This window comes from Pipra filicauda, unplaced genomic scaffold (genome assembly GCF_003945595.2).
Source record: "Pipra filicauda isolate LSUMZ 115617 unplaced genomic scaffold, ASM394559v2 scaffold371_size1224239_pilon, whole genome shotgun sequence".
NCBI lineage: Eukaryota > Metazoa > Chordata > Aves > Passeriformes > Pipridae > Pipra > Pipra filicauda.
Genome location: NW_024104500.1, coordinates 1,160,535 through 1,179,254, shown reverse-complemented (window position 1 = coordinate 1,179,254; position 18,720 = coordinate 1,160,535). Strand labels below are relative to the sequence as shown.

General features: G+C 45.6%; 1 protein-coding gene across 3 annotated transcripts in view; it reads right to left on the bottom strand.

Moving 5' to 3' along the window:
• PCDH15 (protocadherin related 15) overlaps window positions 1-18,720 on the bottom strand; it is a 692,202-nt gene that overhangs the window by 25,627 nt on the left and 647,855 nt on the right. For all 3 annotated transcript variants that reach the window (XM_039384770.1, XM_039384768.1, XM_039384769.1), the window contains 3 exons: window positions 15,481-15,696; window positions 11,397-11,485; window positions 2,786-2,962 (listed from right to left, as the gene is read on the bottom strand). In XM_039384770.1, coding sequence (XP_039240704.1) covers window positions 2,786-2,962; window positions 11,397-11,485; window positions 15,481-15,696 — 482 coding nt within the window. The remainder of the gene's footprint in view (window positions 1-2,785; window positions 2,963-11,396; window positions 11,486-15,480; window positions 15,697-18,720) is intronic.

The following is an 18,720-nucleotide window of genomic DNA, read 5'->3' as shown; positions in this document are numbered from 1 at the left end:
TGTATCCCAGCAGCACTCCACCTGTGAAGGAGAACAGGCTGCTCCACTCTGTCCTCAATTTACCTCCTGTCCCACCTTCACAGGGGACTGTTTCAAACAGGGACAGCAAACTCTTAAATCACTGCCTGCTCAATGTTTTAGGAGCAGGATCACAGCAGGGTGTTCCCAAAAAAGCCCATTCCAGGTATCTTCCAAAACATAATCACTTTGCAAACTGTGTTAAAATCCCAGCTGGCAGAACTCACGTGCTAACTCTATGCTGTTGGTACAGTTCTCTCTTCTGGACACATCATGGAATCGCTGAACACTTGGAAAATAACTCAGGTAAATTTATATTCCTTATTGCCAATTCAATTTTTTAAAACAGGAGTTTCTTTAGGACTTTCTCACCTTCTTCCCATCATCTCCAGTTTATTAAATGATCTTTTCTCCTACTGATCTCTTTGTCTGGTAGATCCAGAGCAGATTCCTGCCTGGCAGAAGGATGGTTGTGACTCGTGGCTTCCCACTGAGGGCACAACCACCGTGTCCTGGGAGTGTGGCAGGAAGAACACGGAGCTATCCCTGGAAAATCAAGCCTCCAGGAAAACACCTACAGAAGGGATTTCTTTGTAGATTTGGGTATGTCCCTGACCTGGGGCAAATCTCTGGTGGTTCACCCACTTGCTGGGGAAAACTTGGTAACTCCAGCTGTCAAGCTCCAAAACTCTCCCTCCTTACTCCAGGGAGCTGACACCTCCTCACCTCTACCCTAAAGCCAGGAGAGCATTCCCTGGGATTTTGCTGATTTAAATATTTAAAAGCTTTTGAAGAGAGGGGAAAAAAAACCCACCAAAAATCTGAGTGTGCAGGCACATGGAGCATTTTAATGAGGTTCCTTCTCAGCTGACCCTTCACATTCGAAAATCAGATTTTTAACCTATCTTAGCTCTCTGCTGCTCTGGGTATTTCACTGGACACATGAATGTTCCTAAAAGACATTCCTATATTTTCAAAGGGTCCCAAAAGGAAGAGGGACATTTTTTTTTTCCTGACTGTGAAGAGAGTCTGCATCAGAAAAAGTTTTTATTTTTTCATGGAATTCAATAATGTCCTTTTGACCTCGAGCATTTCTAAAGGGATCCCACTTCAGCCACTCTGAACTGGCTGTGACTGGAATAAAACACACACCTCCAGGAATTTATAAAGGGTAAAAGTGGAAAAGCAATGATAAAGAGGGATCAGGAGATAATCTGGAATCAAGGCAGCAAGATCCTTTTTATTGAGACTCGTTTTGGGAGTGGGTTGGGCTGAAACAGGAGAACTGCAAGCAGATTCACGGGCACTTTTCTTTGGAGATTACTGAGAATGGTTATCTATCTATCACAGATTTCTGCTGGCTTCCTGAATTTCCACTTCCACTCTTGAATAAAACTGGGAATAAAAACACAAAGACACCATTCTGGGAAGGATCAGCAGTGGACACATGAACACAAACTCCCAGAGCATCACTGAGACCTAAAGAGGCTGTATGACCTAGTAGATACCCAAAACCAAATGCCAACAGGGTGGTTCTACTGCCACCCCTCTGAGTGGCTCTTTTAAAAAATATTTTAAAAATATTTTTATATAAAAATAGAAAATTTTACATAAAACCACAACATTTTTGTATCCTTAGTTCAAAAAGTGATGCTGGAAGACTGGAGGGGCTTCAGAGACAACTTGAAGTGATCAAAACAATTTAAACACAGCCCAGAGTGCAGAGGTCAAGCAACTTCCCAAGAATAAAAATTTAGAGGACGACGTGATCATAAGCCTAGACCTTGGTGGGACACAGAAATTAAAAACACCAGTTGGATACTTCAGTTATAATAAAACTCTGTGACTGAACCTACAGAAATTAAAATAAATTAAAGAAAAAAAAAGGGAAAAAAGACCTAATTTTTGTCAGGAAATTACACAAAGGTAATTGAGTGGCTTTCCTTGTGGAGCTGCTTTGCTGACAGACACTTTCCAACCAGAATGAATTTGAGGGGTTCCATGATCCTTATTACACTCTCTCAGACTGATCACAGGGATCTTTTCCAGCCTGTAAACTCTGAATACCTGCACAGCTTTAGTTCACCATAGTTCATCTGTACTCCACGAGGAGCTCGGGAGAACAAGGCCTTTTCCAACCACAGCCTGGCCCAGTTCTCGCCAAGATAAAAAGCAAACACAAAGGTGAAATAAGGAAAAAAACCCAAAAGAGAGTGGCTGCTGTAGAAGAAAAGCCTGATTTGCATCTTGAAGGGCCCGATCTCCTCTGTGTGGGTACTCCTGGGTCATGCCCCAATGTGCTTCAGACATTGCAAACCACCTCTGTTCCTTCCCCTTCCCTTTCTTCTCTTCCTTCGGCTCCCACAAAAAACCCCAACCCCAGAGCCCAGAAAGAAACAAAAAGGAAAAAGGCAGTTTTCCAAATGGAAAGGGAAGGTCCAGCACTGCAGCAGCAAAGCCCTTGCCTGGACATCACAGAGGAGTGTTGGTACATAGGAAGAACTGAAGCTGGAAGCTCCTGCACAAGGTGGCCCAAGTGTCTTGCAAGCTCTCATGGTGAAAATGTCTAAATCAGGGGATGATTTAGCTCAAGGCAATGCACTGAACTGGTAAAGTGGTAAATCCCCAAGTTACAGAGGGTAAGGCCAGGCAGCAACTGCTTCCAGAGGTTCCCCTACTCCTGTTATGCTGAACCACTTCCTAACAGACCCACAGGCTTCCAAACAGGCCCCAGGGATAGAGGAGGAGCAAGGAATGAGACACTCACTTAAACAGTTCGTTCCTCATGATGGCCCTGTTGGTCTGCGGGTCGATGGCGTAGACCATGAGGTCGGACTTGGTGTAATCCTCTTCGGAGAACCCGTCCCCAAACCTCCGGGCCCCGATGGACTCCACCACCACCGTCGCCCCGGGAATCTGGTCCTGGATGTAGCGTTCCAAAATCCTGCGGAGGAGACGGAGCCAGAGAGCTGCAGTGATTGGTTTGTGCTGCCCAAGGGCCAAAGGAGACACCAACAGCCAAAGCCCACGGGCCGAGGAGGACGGGGGGGACCTTCAGAGCACTTTTCTGAAAAGAATCTCTGCTCAGTAGAACCTCTTAAATGCTGAACTCCTGGGAAAAGCTCAGCAGTGCTTGGAGAGGTCATCAGAAGTAGTGTCCTTAAGTCGAGCTCTCTGTATTTACGACCTCAGCTGAGTTTTAAATGGCTCATGGGAAACACCACCTATATTTCACACAAAGCCTCCCTGCCATCCTTTTATTAAGGTGTACTATTTCAGCACTTCCATTCCACCCCTACACAATAAATTTTCCCCCACAGAAACAACCACTCCAATGACTTTCAACTGGATATTTCAGCTGTCCCTCCAACATTTCAGGTGCTGCAACACCTGCAAGTTTTACAGGCAGAAGAAAATTGGAATATCGGGCTGACATGGGAAAAATGGAATAAAATAAACTGCAGCAGGAGTTCTACAAGCAGAGGGAAAAAAAGGCCAACAGAACTCAGCAGCAGCTCTGCCCAAAATAACAATAACAACACCCAGACATGCTAATGGTCTGGTGAGGTTTCCAAGCTGGGGCCAAGAAGGGTTCCCTCGAAGCCCTCAAAGACAGCTTAATAAACAAAGGCATAAAAGCAAATATCATCAACACAGGACACATGGGCAAAAAGGTATGGAGACACAAACCAGAGAATTTGGAAGTTTAAATGCTCCATCTAAACTCCTGGGAGTTATAAATAAATACAGAATTTCCTAGACTAATTTATGTGATCGGAGTACCAAATCCAAAAGCAGCTGCTGAGCTGGGAGGCAAAAGCAAGGGAAGCAGGGGGAACGTGCTGACTGATCGAGGCATCAGGATCAAGGATGCATCAGGGTGTGGAGGAAGACAGAGCTCTCAAAAGAGGACACCAGTGACTTTAGGAAGTCACTTGTTTTACACAAAACCACCTGCAGTTGCTGAGGTTACATTTTGCTGCTGGTTTTTTTTCCTGACACGAGATTTCCAAAGCAACGCTGTCAAGGCAGCATCACCAGCTCCTAATTTTTCATCTCTCCTCTCTTTTTGGAAACTTAGCCTGCCTTTAAAACAGCAGCTTTTCTAAAAGATTTTGAAAAATCCAAGTCTGTCAGAGCCAGGTCTCAGCCTAGCAGTGAATATATACTGTTAGTGCAGAGAAAATAGAGATACAGATTGGCTGCCACGCTGCTGGTTGACTGGTGTCCTCTAAACAAGCACTCCTGTTGTTTGAAGATAGGGTAAACTCTACTTATCTCTGCTTCTGGAACGCTCTTCACTGGCAGCCAAGGTGATAACCTGTCACAGACACCTCGGGAACAATAATTCTCCCAGGTAAAACTTGATAGGACAAAGCTGGGATATGCAGATTATTGTAAAAAAAAAAGCCCCAGCAAACATTGTGTGAATGGAAATGGCTGAAAGAACCTGAAGTCCTTAGAAGGGTGTTTTGCAAAAGGATTTAGAAAGGCCAAGTAGGTAAAGGATTTACCTCCCTAATTACCATACAAACATCTTCTCTTTCAGCAGGCAGGGGATGTTTTTCACAGAATCCCAGAATCATCCAGGTTGGAAAAGCCCTCCCAGCCCATGGAGTCCCCCCTGTGATCAACCCCCACCTTGTCCCCCAGCCCAGAGCACTGAGTGCCACGGCCAGGCCTTCCTGGGACACCTCCAGGGATGGGCACTCCAAACCTCCCTGGGCAGCCCCTGCCAAGGCCTGACCACCCTTTCCAGCAACAAATTCCTCCTCCTGGCCAACCTGAGCCTCCCCTGGCACAGCTGGAGGCCGTTCCCTCTTTTCATGTTGTGTTTCCTTGCCCAGAACTGTTGTTACAGCCCAGACAGAAACATTCCAAAAGGTTGGAAGGTTATAACATGGGGTCACTTGGAGCAGAATTGGTAACAACATTCCCTTTCCTCAGAAACTCCTGACATTCTGCTGGAATCCATTGCCTTTGAGAATCTCTTTGTCTAAAACATGATTAAAATTGAAGAACAAACAGCACACTCTGGACAAGGAATGGAGGGACAGGACAAGGGGGAACAGCTTCCCACTGCCAGAGGGCAGGGTTAGATGGGATACTGGAAAGGAATTGTTCCCTGGGAGGGTGAGGAGGCCCTGGCCCAGGTTGCCCAGAGAAGCTGTGGCTGCCCCTGGATCCCTGGAAGTGTCCAAGGCCAGGTTGGAGCAATCTGGGCTAGTGGAAGGTGTCCCTGCCCATGGCAGGGGGTGGGACTGGCTGAGCTTTAAGGTCCCTTCCAACCCAAACCATTCTGGGATTTTGGGATACCACTTTCTGCCTATGGGAAATAGGCACATTGCAGGCCTTGGCTTTAACTGACATTGCAAGAAACACCACCAAGTGCAGGAGAATGACAGGAATATTCGATCTGAAACACACAAATTGCATGTTTAGGTTAAAATAGGTAATAAAAATGCACCGAAGACTGAAAAGTAGCAATTAAAGAATTCACTTAAAAATAGAGCAGTTCCCTGTAGAGTTATTTGAAAAGTCATTCAGCTGAACTTGTGATGCTGAAAAATTCTTTAGGGTTTGAAAACTCTGCTGAAAGAGGCCACTTGCTTGTAGTACTCCTCAAAAGAACCAAGTTTTGAGGTGCCTACTCATAAGTAACAACAGCATTGGCAGTTCTGCTGTACTGATCAGCAGAAGTTAAATTAAAAGTAGTCTATCACCTGTTAATGGTAATTATCATCCTCCCAACAGTGGTGTAGTGAGAGGTGGAACTAGCAAATGAACAGGGAACAAGCCCTTCCTGCTGCTCCAAGTCCCTTTTAGCTCCACAGACAAAATGTGACGAGCAAAACACCTCCCTGTGCATCTCCATTCCCATCACTCTCCCAGTTCCCAGCAGTGATACCTGGGAAATGAAGTGAAGGGTACATAGATTTGCACTGTCACTGAGGACATCACGTGCCCCAAAGTACCCTGAAAACTCTGAGACAGTTTTTTTCATCTTTGGATGCCGAAGAAATGGAATTGCAAGATAATCCAGGTATTTATTACAGGTATTACAGGTATTTTAGTTGGCTGAGCTGTCCCTTGGTTGGTGGCATTCTGCTTCATAAAGAATCCCAGAATGGTTTGGGTTGGAAGGAACCCTAAAGATCATCCTGTTCCACCCCCTGCCATGGGCAGGGACACCTTCCATTAGCCAAGGTTGCTCCAACCTGGCCTTGGACACTTCCAGGGATCCAGGGGCAGCCACAGCTTCTCTGGGCAACCTGTGCCAGTGCTTCAGCACCCTCAGAGGGAAGGATTTCTTCCCAACATCCCATCTAAGTTGTTTAGTAATTTGACAGCCTCTTGTGTTTTTGGAGCACATAAAATAGCTTAAGAAATTCAAAAAAACCAACCCCGAAACGTTCTTCCTTTCAGGACTCAGAAAACTGATACCACAGACTTGGAGTCAGCAGTGTTGAAGATTCGAGATCCTGCATCGTTTTTGGCTGAAATTCCACCTCCCAAACATAACTTAGTTAAATAGTATATGATAAATTCATGTTCCAAGTATTTGGAAATGCAAATTTGGCAACAATGCACAGATGAGAGCTCTGCCTGTCCACAGCAGTGCAGACTTTTCAAGTGGTTTCATTAACTCTTCAATTTTACTCTACTTCAGCCAAATTCTGGCTGCGTGATTTTTGCAAGGTTAATAACTGACAAGTAACCAGCTGGATTTTCAGCTGGACTTTCCCAAACAGACAAGGACCAGTTCCAGCCCCTCCTGTGCAGTTAGTGACAGATTTGGGGGGGATGCACTTGAGCTCCCAAATGCCTTATTGCAGCACACAAAGAGCACAGGGCAGGCTCTACACTTTCTGTGGCCCCTGGGGTTTACTTCCAGCCCAAGACCAGCCCTTCTTTATAAAACAGCCTTTCACAAAGATTATTTCTAGTTTTCTAGAACACACGAGGCCTGTGTCTGGCAGGAAGGAGCAGCACTGAGCCAATTTCCTCTGCATAAAATAACACCCACAATATTTAGAAAACAACCCAGAGTCAATGTCTTTATACCCACTTATCCTAATCCTATAAAAGCACAGGATCATGAATTGTTAAGGTTGAAAAAGAGCTTTAAGATTCAAGTCCAACCATCAACCCAGCACCACCACGAACGTATTGCATTGCACACTGCAAAGGAAATTTGCTTTCTAACATACTGCTAAAATTCCTTTCTTTCTCGTTGTGCCCATCCTGCACATCCCTGCCCTCCAAAAACCCCAAAAACCTGACTCAATAAAGGTGGCCTCCTGTTATTATCATCCTGATTCCAGCAGACAGAGGCTGAGGGCTGGAATGGGCTCTGTTAACACTGTACCAGGCTCCAGGACACACATTGTCCCCGAAAAGCCAAACACAGGCTGGATATGAAACAGGATGCAGCCACTTGGTGGCAAATGTCCCTCTAATGTATTTATTTTATGTAATTAAATCTATTTAATCTAATTAAATCATTTCTTTGATTATCTAATCTACTTCTTTCCTAATTTGGCAATTTAATTTACAATGAAACAATACAGTGCAAGGAAGTGACAGAGGAAAAAGGAAGGGGAGGTGGAACCAAGGGCCAGGAGCAAAATGACCCCAAAAATGTTCCTGTCAGAGAGTGCTGAGGCAAAGAGCAAAGCGGCTCTAGCAGTACCTGGGACTCAAGAGTGTCTCCTAAAGGGGAGGAAACCAAGTGCTGGCTGTGGCCAATGCTGAAGGACAAGTTCACTGCCACCAGCCCAACAGAGAAAAGGTCCAGCCACCTGTAATCAGCCTTAATTCAGTAACTACAGGGCAAAAATCCTAAAGAATAGTACTTCTCCTATGGGAAAACTGAGGAGTCTGAGTGATTTATGCACCTCAACTGCATCCAGCAGCTGAGACAAGCTAATTTTCTACTACTTCATGGACTGTGGAGAAGAAAAAAACCACAACTGCGGGGAAACCATCCCCGTTCAGAACCATTTCCCTGAAAAAGCACCGTGTGTTCCAGCTCCTAGACATAAAATTTATTATCTCATATGCTGTGATTAGACATAAAATTATATGTGATGCACAATGTACATGTGATGTATATTAGGCCCTATAATTTATAGCAATATTTATTGCTGTAATATATAATATAATATCTCTTTTAAGTGCAACCATAGTTTCTCTGCATCAAAGCAGAGCTCCTATGAGGGATGATGGCAGTCAACTTTATATATGTAAACCATTAAGTCAGCAGCTTCAATGTTCATATTCCAAAACACTCCCTCAGTAACATCTCCAAAGATCAGCGCTTGATTTTACATTTGGATTTTCAGGGAAAAACCTTCCTGGTCACTTCTACACCATGTTAAAGGGTTCAGCCTGGATTTTCTTTAACTATGGAAATGCACTGTTCTTTTACAAGCATGGAACTGTATGAGAAAAGCACGAGGAAGTGAAGGAAAAGCCCCCAGGAGGCTGCACAGGGAGGTGTATCCTGGTATCCTGGGGGCACCAGGAAGAGCGTTGGCACCAGGGCAGGGAGGGGATCCCGCCCCTCTGGCCAGCCCTGGGCAGGCACATCTGCAGGGCTGGGCCCAGCTCGGGCTCCTCAGCACAGCAGGGCCAGGGAGCTCCTGGAGCGGGGCCAGCGCAGGCTGCGGAGATGCCCAAGGGATGGAGCAGCTCTGGGAGCAGCAAAGGCTGAGGGAGCTGGGGCTGTTCAGCCTCCAGAGCAGAGCCTGAGAGGGGCCCTCAGCCATGTCTGGAGGGGCTGCAGGGAGGGGGCAGAGGATGGAGCAGGCTCTGCTCGGGGGGGCCCAGCAATGGCCCAGGAGGAACGGGCAGGAACTGATGGCCAGGAAGTTCCAGCTGGACAGGAGGAAGAACTTGTTGGCTGGGCAGTGCCCCAGCCCTGAAGAGAGAGCAGAGAGGGGGTGGAGTGTCCTCCCTGGGGCTATTCCAGAGCTGTCTGGACACACTCCTGTGCCCTGTGCTCTGGGCTGGCCCTGCTGGAGCAGGGAGGTGGAACCAGATCCCCACTGTGGTCCCTTCCAGCCTGACCTGTTCTGTGACTGTACTTCATCAAAACACTCATTGTAAGCCACTCCATTATTCCATTTCAGAGGAATGATGCAACATCTCTAGACAACAGTACAGAGGAATTTACTCCACAAATACTTCTATTACCTACAGGAGGAACCCCAGGTCTCTCTGGACAATGTGGAATATCTGACTTTAGGTAGAGCTTTAAGTTGCCATCACATGAAAAGTAAAGAACTAAATGCTCTGAGAACAACACTGGCTATTTAATTCCAACTGAATTTCAGGAGTGGGACTTGATGATGCCTGTGGGTCCCTTCCAAAGGAGGATATGCTAGGATCCTATGAGATGCTGATCCTTGCCCATCCAGCAAACACTCCCAAAAACTTCCACATTTACAGAACACTCTGTCATCTGCCTCCACCAAGTTTTCTGAAGGAGAGGAACACACAACGAATTTTCCACTAAGCCTCAGCCTAATTTCTCTGCCACCTTCTGTAGCAGCCAGAAATGGATTTACCTGCACAGCCACAATGACAGCGGGTGAGGAAATGGCAAATGTGACACTGATGTTCAGTCCAGAGGATGTGAAAGGAAGATGTGCCCATTGCATCCCTCAAAAAGCTTCAACTCCTGAGCCAAATGGACAGCGAGGTTTTAAATCTTCTCTTCTTTGCTGTGCTTTCTTTATGTGGACCATTAACCCCCACACAGCCCTGGGCTGTGCTGAGTAAGCCTTTCCAGTGTGGAAAACACTGAATTATGTATCTCTTGATACCTCATAACCCCTGGTAAAAAACCTCCCCAGGCAGTTGGGGAGATCCTGCTATAATTTGTTCTACGAAGTGGTTTAAACCACTATTTATTTTATGGTGAAAAATCACTGTAATATCAAAAATGACCCAACTACCCTCTCTTCCCTAACATTCCCCATCACCAAGTGCTGCAACTGGTGAATAAATGTTATATTTTCAGGGATTAATATTTACAAAATGAGAGGAGAAAGAGCTGAGTAACCTCTGTAGTGACTCATTCAGTTCACAGATCACAGAATGGTTTGGGTTTGGAAGGGATCTTAAAGACCACTTAGTTCCAACTCCCCTGCCACAGACAGGGACACCTTCCACTAGACCAGGTTAATGATACAGTCTTTTCATCTGTTAATGAATTACACATTCCAATTTTATAAATTAGTGCACTATTTGAAGTGGCCAAAGTACTTCAGTCTGAGAAGCTCTCCAAATAACTTGGTTTCCCTTTGCCCGTGGTTGTATCTTCTGTCCTTGAAAACTTGTTCTTAGAAGAGAAATTCTTTAGTTGCACTTGCTTGCTCATGGTGTTTGTGAAAGTAAAGACTCCCCAAGCTGATTCTGAGAACTCAAAACCTGGCCATGATTTTTTTTTTTAGACTTTGTGCTCACTCAGAAACTCAGTTCCCTGTGAAATACGGAATCATGGAATCATTTAGGTTGGAAATGACCTCCTCACAGAGTCCAACTGTCACCCCAGAACCACGTTCACCACTAAACCATGTCCCCAAGTGCCACATCCACATGTTTTTTTGAGCAGTTCCAGGGATGGAACTGCCCTGGGCAGCCCCTTCCAATGCTTAACCACCCTTTCTGTGAAGAAATGGTTCCTCCAATCCAACCTAAACCTTCCCTGGCACAGCTTGAGGCCGTTTCCTCTCATCCTGTCCCTTGTTACCTGAGAGAAGGTATATAATAACTCCTTTTAGGAAGTTATTCCTAGTTCTAGGAAATGGGATACATGTGAATGAAGCCTATTGCCTGAACAACTTCATTAGTGCTTCTGGTGTTAGAAAAGGGGAACACGTCCTAAATCTCCAGGAGCAAATCCACCAGTCATTTTTCCTACTTTTGGGAAGCTGTAAGCCATTCACTGCTTTTCCAATGAGAGACTGCATCATCAATCCCAAGGTATTTCAAATTCCATGGAGAATTAAAGGTACCACAACAGTCAGGACGGACCAGACCCGTGGAAATCTGAGAAGTGCCTCTCATTGCTGATTAAATGGACAGAAGAGTACAAAGATCATTTATAAACTATTTCCTACAGTATTTTCTATCCCACATTTTCTAATCCATGGTTTTAAGATCCCAAGCACACAAAATTGTCTTTGTCTCCCAAAAAGAAGCCAGAACTGCAAGCCTGGTTCCTGGAAGCTGATGATGCTGTGGTGCCTGAGTGCAATTACTGGATCAAAGGGATTTTAACTGGTTTCAAATACTTCAGCACTCCCTGCTGGATCTAATCCCAAACCCAGTGAACTGTCTGATATTTGTACAGGAAACAAATTAATTACCCTATGAGTTGATCTTTGTTTTGCTCCACGAGGGTGGGAGGAACGTTGGAGACGATGACCTGCATATCCAACTGATTGACCACAGAGACCTGGAAAGAAAAGAGGGAAATTCAGTTGGCACTGCCACGCACAGCGTCCTCCCCACACACCAAGAATGGAATCACCACTTCCCTGCCTCCACAGCCACGCACACATTCCTCCTTTTAATTCCAAATGGAGGAGCTGGGAAATCTCTCTTTGCTTGGCAGCCAAAAGCCATAAACATCAGGTGAAGATTTAACCAGAAGCTCTGCGTCAGAATTAGAGATTCTTAAGGTGGGGACTGCAAAACCCGTTCTTCATAGTTTAGATTTCCCTCACAGAATCACAGATCTCCCAGGGGCCATATCCAAAATTACTTATGAGCATTCTGACGACAGGAAAATCCTGCCCTGGAGACATGCAATGTGCACCAAGGTAAATGGAAATACAAGATTAATTCAACTAAATCAATGATATTTTGGTAGAAAACCATGAAGGAAATTGTTTGCTTACTTTGAAGTTACCAGTGTAAGTTTCTATTTTAATCTCCAATGGCTTTAGCCTCTCCCTCTCTACATCATAAAACTGTTCATAACTGTGTATATTTTACAGTTGAGCTCCTTCCTTAAAAAAAAAAAAAGGAAAAATGCCTCTAACCCACTCAATACTTGTGTGCTTTGTTGAAATAAAATTAAATTCCAGTTTTCCACCAAAGCACAGACTGAGGTCAGAACAAATCTCTGGAATTGGCATTTTCTACTACAAACCCAACGTCACTCCTGAGTTTCCCCACGTCAGGCTGGACAGTCAGTGTGCAAAAGGGACACCACACAGCTCCTGAGCCATGTCCCCCTCAATCCTGGGAAGGATTCTGGAGGAAAATTTGGAAAGTAGGCCAATGTGAAACCTGATAAATTTAAAAATCAGGAATTAAGTTGATTCCAAAAGAAATAAACAACGCCTGATTTTCAAAAGAGGAGCCCGAGCCCTGTAATCACTGCGGCAGAAAAGCCACAATACCCCTCCACATCAAACACTGATTCACCAGCTTTGAAGCTTAATTCAACTTTAAATATTTAAATGTTCTTGAAATGTCATCAGATGCCCCGATCTGGCTTCTGTGTAAGAAGAACAGAATTATAATGAACTCCAAATAAAATTTAGACTAAAGTCATGCAACGGAACTCTAACAGAATGATCAATTTAATAGAATTAATGACATGAGCCAATTCAAGCAACCACTGTGCTCCATATGCTGAGTGCTGCATAAAGGCAACACTGCAGACAAAGGCAATAGTTCTTTTCACATTCCAGGAATCACAATTATCACCACTTGTTCCTACACAAAAACATGGATAAACACATTCATGACAAGCTACAGGAAACCAAGGGTGTTGGACAAAAATCAAGCAAAATTGGAGGTTTCTAGAGGAGACTTGCTTATTATCCACATTTGTAAAGGCAGGGAAAGCATAAAATTGTTGATAAGCACTAGCCCATAAGCGATATCCCTTTGATCCCAAGATTCATTCATTAGGTAGTTCCCAAGTTGTAAATCAAGGCAGAGCCTACAAAGAGTCTAGATCATTATATGGCACCGAGGGATTCCTGGGAGTAGCTGATGCTGAGAGCTGAATGAGGAAGGGGCCTTGCAACTCCCCAAACCCCATTTGATTAAAGATGATATCCATGATAACCTATAAAGATAACTATGACATCATATCTTATGATAGTGAATATTCACTATCTACACTTAGTACCTTTAAGTGCTTCCTTGCAGCAAACTCATTTTAAAACGTAATTTCTTATTTCTTCCTGTTCTCTCACAGAGGCTTTAAGAGGGAAATGCCATCAGATGGAACCAAACTGTCTCCCCTCAGGTGCCTGACTCGAGCCATCAAGCCAGTTCCAGCCATCAGGAGCAGCCCGGTGTCCATCACATGGACTGTCTCCACCAGCATGAAGACCTTTAACCAGTGGACGTGGCAGGTCAGGGTGCTCACAGAGCTGTGCCAGGCTCTGAGGAAGCTCCTGGTTTAAGTTCTGGAGGATACCTTGCTCAGGTTCTTCCTCTGGTCATGTCCTGCCTCTTCCCCCTAGACCTCCTCCCAGTGCAGTCCTGTCTCCTTCCCCCACATCTTATTCACTTGCACAAGAGTAACTAAATCCATTTCCCATTTCTATGTGCACTTCTTGAGCTGGGATTGAAAGAAAGAACACCTGCCAGGCTGAGCACCTGAGCCACAGTTTCAGCAGGACAAATCCTGTTCAAATCTTGAGAAAGGATCTTCACATATGGATCTCACTTGGGGCATAAAATCAGAGCATCACAGAATGGTTTGGGTTGGAAGAGACCTGAAAGATCATCCAGTCCCACCCCCTGCCATGGGCAGGGACACCTTCCACTGTCCCAGGTTGCTCCAAGCCCCGTCCAACCTGGCCTTGGACACTTCCAGGGATCCAGGGGCAGGCACAGCTTCTCTGGGCAACCTGTGCCAGGGCCTCCCCACCCTCCCAGGGAACAATTCCTTCCCAATATCCCATGAAACCCTACTCTCTGGCAGTGGGAACCCATTCCCCCTTGTCCTGGCACTCCAGGCCCTTATAAATAGTCTCTCTCCATCTTTCCTGCAGGTCCCTTCAGGCCACAATCAGGTCACCCCAGAGCTTCTCCTCTCCAGGCTGAACAATCCCAACTCTCCCAGCCTTTCCTCCCAGCAGAGCTGCTCCAGCCCTCTGATCCTCTTGGGGCCTCCTCTGGAGTGGCCCCAGCAGCTCCACGTCCCAACTTTCAGTGGGATGGTGTTGATCTCTAATTGTATCTCCAGCCACTCTCAGCTTCCATGCCTTGCTCAAAGACAGTGGGTGCACTGCCCATCACTCACCCAGACAACCTAAAGAGACCTCTATAAATTAGAGACATCCTTCACTTTCTAATTTAAATGTCGATACCTTCTGGCTATATTTTAATATACCATTACTGCCCAAATTGCCTGAGGGTGCCCTATCATTTGGGGAGGTCAAGCATGAGGACGTCATACATTATGTTTATTTGGTGAATCCCTGCATAACTCAATGCCCCAAGTGTTATGGTTCTCATCTGTATCATTTGACAGTGTTCCCACGAAGTGGATAATGCACTTCATCCCTGCCACATTATGCTAATATTAAGCCAATCCATCATGTTATATGGGCTTTAAAGAAATTTAGCTCTGATGGTTCCTGTGACTGGACTAAGTCAATGGCCTTTACACAGCAAAAACCCGCGAGCTCGAGGCCTCAGGTTGGTGCCAGCTCTGAAACGGTGCTTTCCTGGAAACTCAGAAGTATGTTTTCAGCCCAAAACTATTCCTTGAGGCTCCCTTTAGACATGAGCAAGTAAGACATGGCCAACTAAGATGTGGCCAACTAGGACATGGCCAGCGGGGACATGGAGAATGGTTTGGGTGGGAAGGGACATTAAATACCATCCTGTTCTACCCCTGCCATGGGCAGGGACACCTCCCACTAGCCCAGGTTGCTCCAAGCCCCCTCCAACCTGGCCTTGGACACTTCCAGGGATCCAGGGGCAGCCACAGTTTCTCTGGGCAACCTGTGCCAGGGCCTCCCCACCCTCACAGGGAAGGATTTCTTCCCAATATCCCATCTAACCCTGCCCTCTGGCAGTGGGAAGCCATTCTCTCTTGTCCTGCCACTCCAGGTCCTTATAAATAGTCCCTCTCCATCTTTCCATCTTTCTTGCAGGCTCCCTCCAGGCCCTGGAAGGCCACAATCAGGTCACCCCAAATCTTCTCCTCTCCAGGCTGAACAATCCCAACTCTCCCAGCCTTTCCTCCCAGCAGAGCTGCTCCAGCCCCCTGACCAACCTGGTGTCTCCTCTGGACTCGCTCCAACATGTCCTAACATCTTTTGCTTTAAAAAGGCAAAAGCTTTATTTCAGTGACTTAAAAAATTAAGCACACACAGTTCATGGCTTTTCTATAGGTCTGCCTGGAATTAAACTTTACGTGGTGGTTAAATTTCCTCAGGAATTATTCCCTAACGATGCCTGGCTCATACTTACAAGCACTTCTGCTTTGCTGCTCAGTCCTTTTCCATAATTGTCAGTGGCAATGACCTGGAACTTGAAATAGGATCTCCTCATGTTTTTGAAGAGCATTGCAGTTTTGATCAGCCCTGTGTAAGCTTCAATCACAAAACCTTCTTTGCCATCCTTGATGGGGGGAATGATGAGTCTGTACTGCATGGCACTGTAATTCCCAGTGTCTTTATCATCAGCCTGATGGGGAAAAGAAAACAAGCAGAAGCAAACAAGGTAAATATGCAGGCAAGGAATCATTAACCTTGTCCTTTAAATAAAGTTATATATTGGTCCAGCAAATTTCTTCCACTCTGACATTTAAAACATTAGATCCCAGAGTGCAGATATTGCTGGTGCTTTAAATGGTTCATTTAACTTTGCTGCTCACAGTTTTGCTTTTCCAGCAATTTCTTTCTCCTCTGTTGGCATTAAACTGCTCCAAAAGAAAGAAAAAAAATTAAAAAAAAAAGAAGAAAAATATAAATTGAGTGTTCAAGTCTGCAACAATATGTAAGAACAGTTCAATTCTGAGAAACCTCCACTGCCAAATTCTTGTTGAAAATTCAATATCAAAGAAAAAAACATCCCAGCAACTTATTCACAAAGTTATACAATGAGAATGTTCTCCCTCTTCGTAGAGATATTCTGCACAGGTAGTTTTGGACCAAATAAATAAATTTTTTTATTGAAAAAAGAAAGGAATGAGTGGCATTCCTGCCCTGGTGCACAAGGACCTGCTGTGCAGACCCAGAGCTGCCCTGGCACTGTCCTGTTGCTGATTTAGGATGCAGACTTGGCATCCAGCAGGCAGCCCTGGGAGCTGTTATTCCACCTTCCTCGTGCCTGCCAACCCTGGGTAGCCCCATCCTGGCCTCTCCAGCCCCATTCCTTATGCTCCTGTTCAGCAGCCAGGAGCTGTGTTCAGAGGGGAGTGTTTCTGAGGACCCTTCCAAGGCTTTCCCGTGCTCCATGTGGGAAGGGTCAGTGAGATGGAACTTAATCACTGCCTGTACATCGTGCACTCACAGGCTTGGGCATCACCTCAGCACGTGGGACACCTTGGCAGCTATCACCAGCTTTTATCAAAGCCTTGGTACGGCTTCTAAACCTGTGGCTTAAGCTAATGCTGGAGAAAAAACAGCCCTGACTTCAAAAAGGGGCAGGTCTTGGTGTAAAATCCATGTAAAATCCGTGTGAAATCCCTACTTTACCTGATTTAAGAACAAAACACAATCACAATCTAGTCAGGGTTTGTGGCAGCGTTAAGAGTTCATACAGTCACAGAATATCCTGAGCTGGAAGGGACCCACAAGGATCATCCAAGTCCAACTCCTGGCCCTGCACAGACACCCCAACAATCCCACCTTGTCCCTCAGAGCGTTGTCCAAACCCTCCTGGAGCTCTGGCAGCCTTGGGGCTGTGCCCACTGCCCTGGGGAGCCTGGTCAGTGCCAACCACCCTCTGGGGGAAGAACCTTTCCCTGAGATCCAACCTGACCCTGCCCTGGCACAGCTCCAGCCGTTCCCTGGGTGCTGTCCCTGGTCCCAGAGAGCAGAGACTGGAGCTGTTTGCCCTGATACGCCACTGCTGCTAAAAGGGCTTCATCTGTGCAAGGTCATTAAGCTGTCAGTAGGTGGCCATTAATCATCATTAATTGTTTCCTCACCAGCAGAGAACAACATCTTTACGGTGGAAATTTTTACTGACTCCTGTTCTGTCTTCATTTTCGGATAATTTCCAGGGAATACCAGCGAGGAGACGCACCGGATCCAGGTACTCAAAGCTGGATGTGCTCTCCATGCTACTCCAACTCCTATCAGCCCAGATGGAACAGACAGAACTATGCAGCACTCAAATGATAATATCCAGCCTGGTTTAGCTGGAGACAGCAAATACTTTTCAAACAGCACATCACAGAGCTGCAGAGCTGCCCAAAAATGAGCTCCCACAATGACACCGGCTGTCACTCATCACTGAGACAGGACTGCTTGAAATGGTCCTCACATCCTCTGGGAATATTTTGTTTGCCTCTAAATTGATAAAGCTTTATCCAGCTCGGCTACCAAAAGCATAAATATGAAATGTGTTAAATTGCTTTTGTTCTCTAGCTCCGGAGCTTGCTTTTAAAATCAAGATTACTGCCTCTTGGGTGATCTCAACCCCCTTTATTAGTGTTTTTAGGGAAGAAGGGGGAGGTTAAAAGCTTTCTGAAATGTACCCCATTCTGTCAGTCAAAAAAGTAAAGATATCAGTGAGCTTTTCCAGAGCACTCCTGCTTTCCAACTGGCACAGGGAAATACAGCCCCAAAACATCCTGGAGCCAGCAGGCAGGAGCTTGACAGGTGGATATCAGGAGCAGGCAAATTTTTGGCTTTCCTTTGACAATTAAATTCTGAAGGAAGAACTGAATGTGAAAGCATGCTGTGCTATAGAATCATGGAATTGGAAAAGACCTCTAAGACCATCCAGTCCACCCTGTGCCCGATCCCCACCTTGTCACCCCCCCCCAGAGCACTGAGTGCCACATCCAGTCATTTCCTGAACACTTCCAGGATGGTGTCCGGTTCCCTGGGCAGCCCCTTCCAATGTTTAACCCCTCTTTCAGTGAAGAAATTTTCTCAAACATCCAACCCGAACACAAAGAAGTGGCTGGACCTAAACATCAGATTGATATTTGGATGGGGAAAAAGCAAGACAAAAATTAAACCAGCACCTCAGCTGTGCCTGGCCATGGGGCCACTGGAAGGGGCCCCTGGAAGGGGCTGTGCCCAGCCTGGGGCAGCCCCAGCCTCTCCTCCCAGGGATCCCTAAAAATCATGAATATATGATAACAATCAAACCTTTCACTTCAAGTACCTGTTCTTAACCAAACACCACGGAAATCTTCAAATTACAACTAAAAGAGTGCACAGGATGGCTATTACTACATTATTACTACTAAAGTTACTCTTACTAAAGAAACATTTCAAACCAGCCTGATAATAGAAATAAAGCATCCTTGCAAATATGCAGACTGTTGGTTACAGAACCATTCAAAGCAGCTTCTCTGGATGTTTTTTCGGATCCATTTTGTCAAAGTGTTGTAAGAGAGCTTTAGATCCTCCACAAACTCGGAGCTGAGGTCAGGGAGCCTCTGCCTGTGGTAGCAGGGGATACTGGAATATGTAAAAGGAACACTTTGTATTGATGCAGAACAGGGAAATTTTTAAAATCATCACTTCC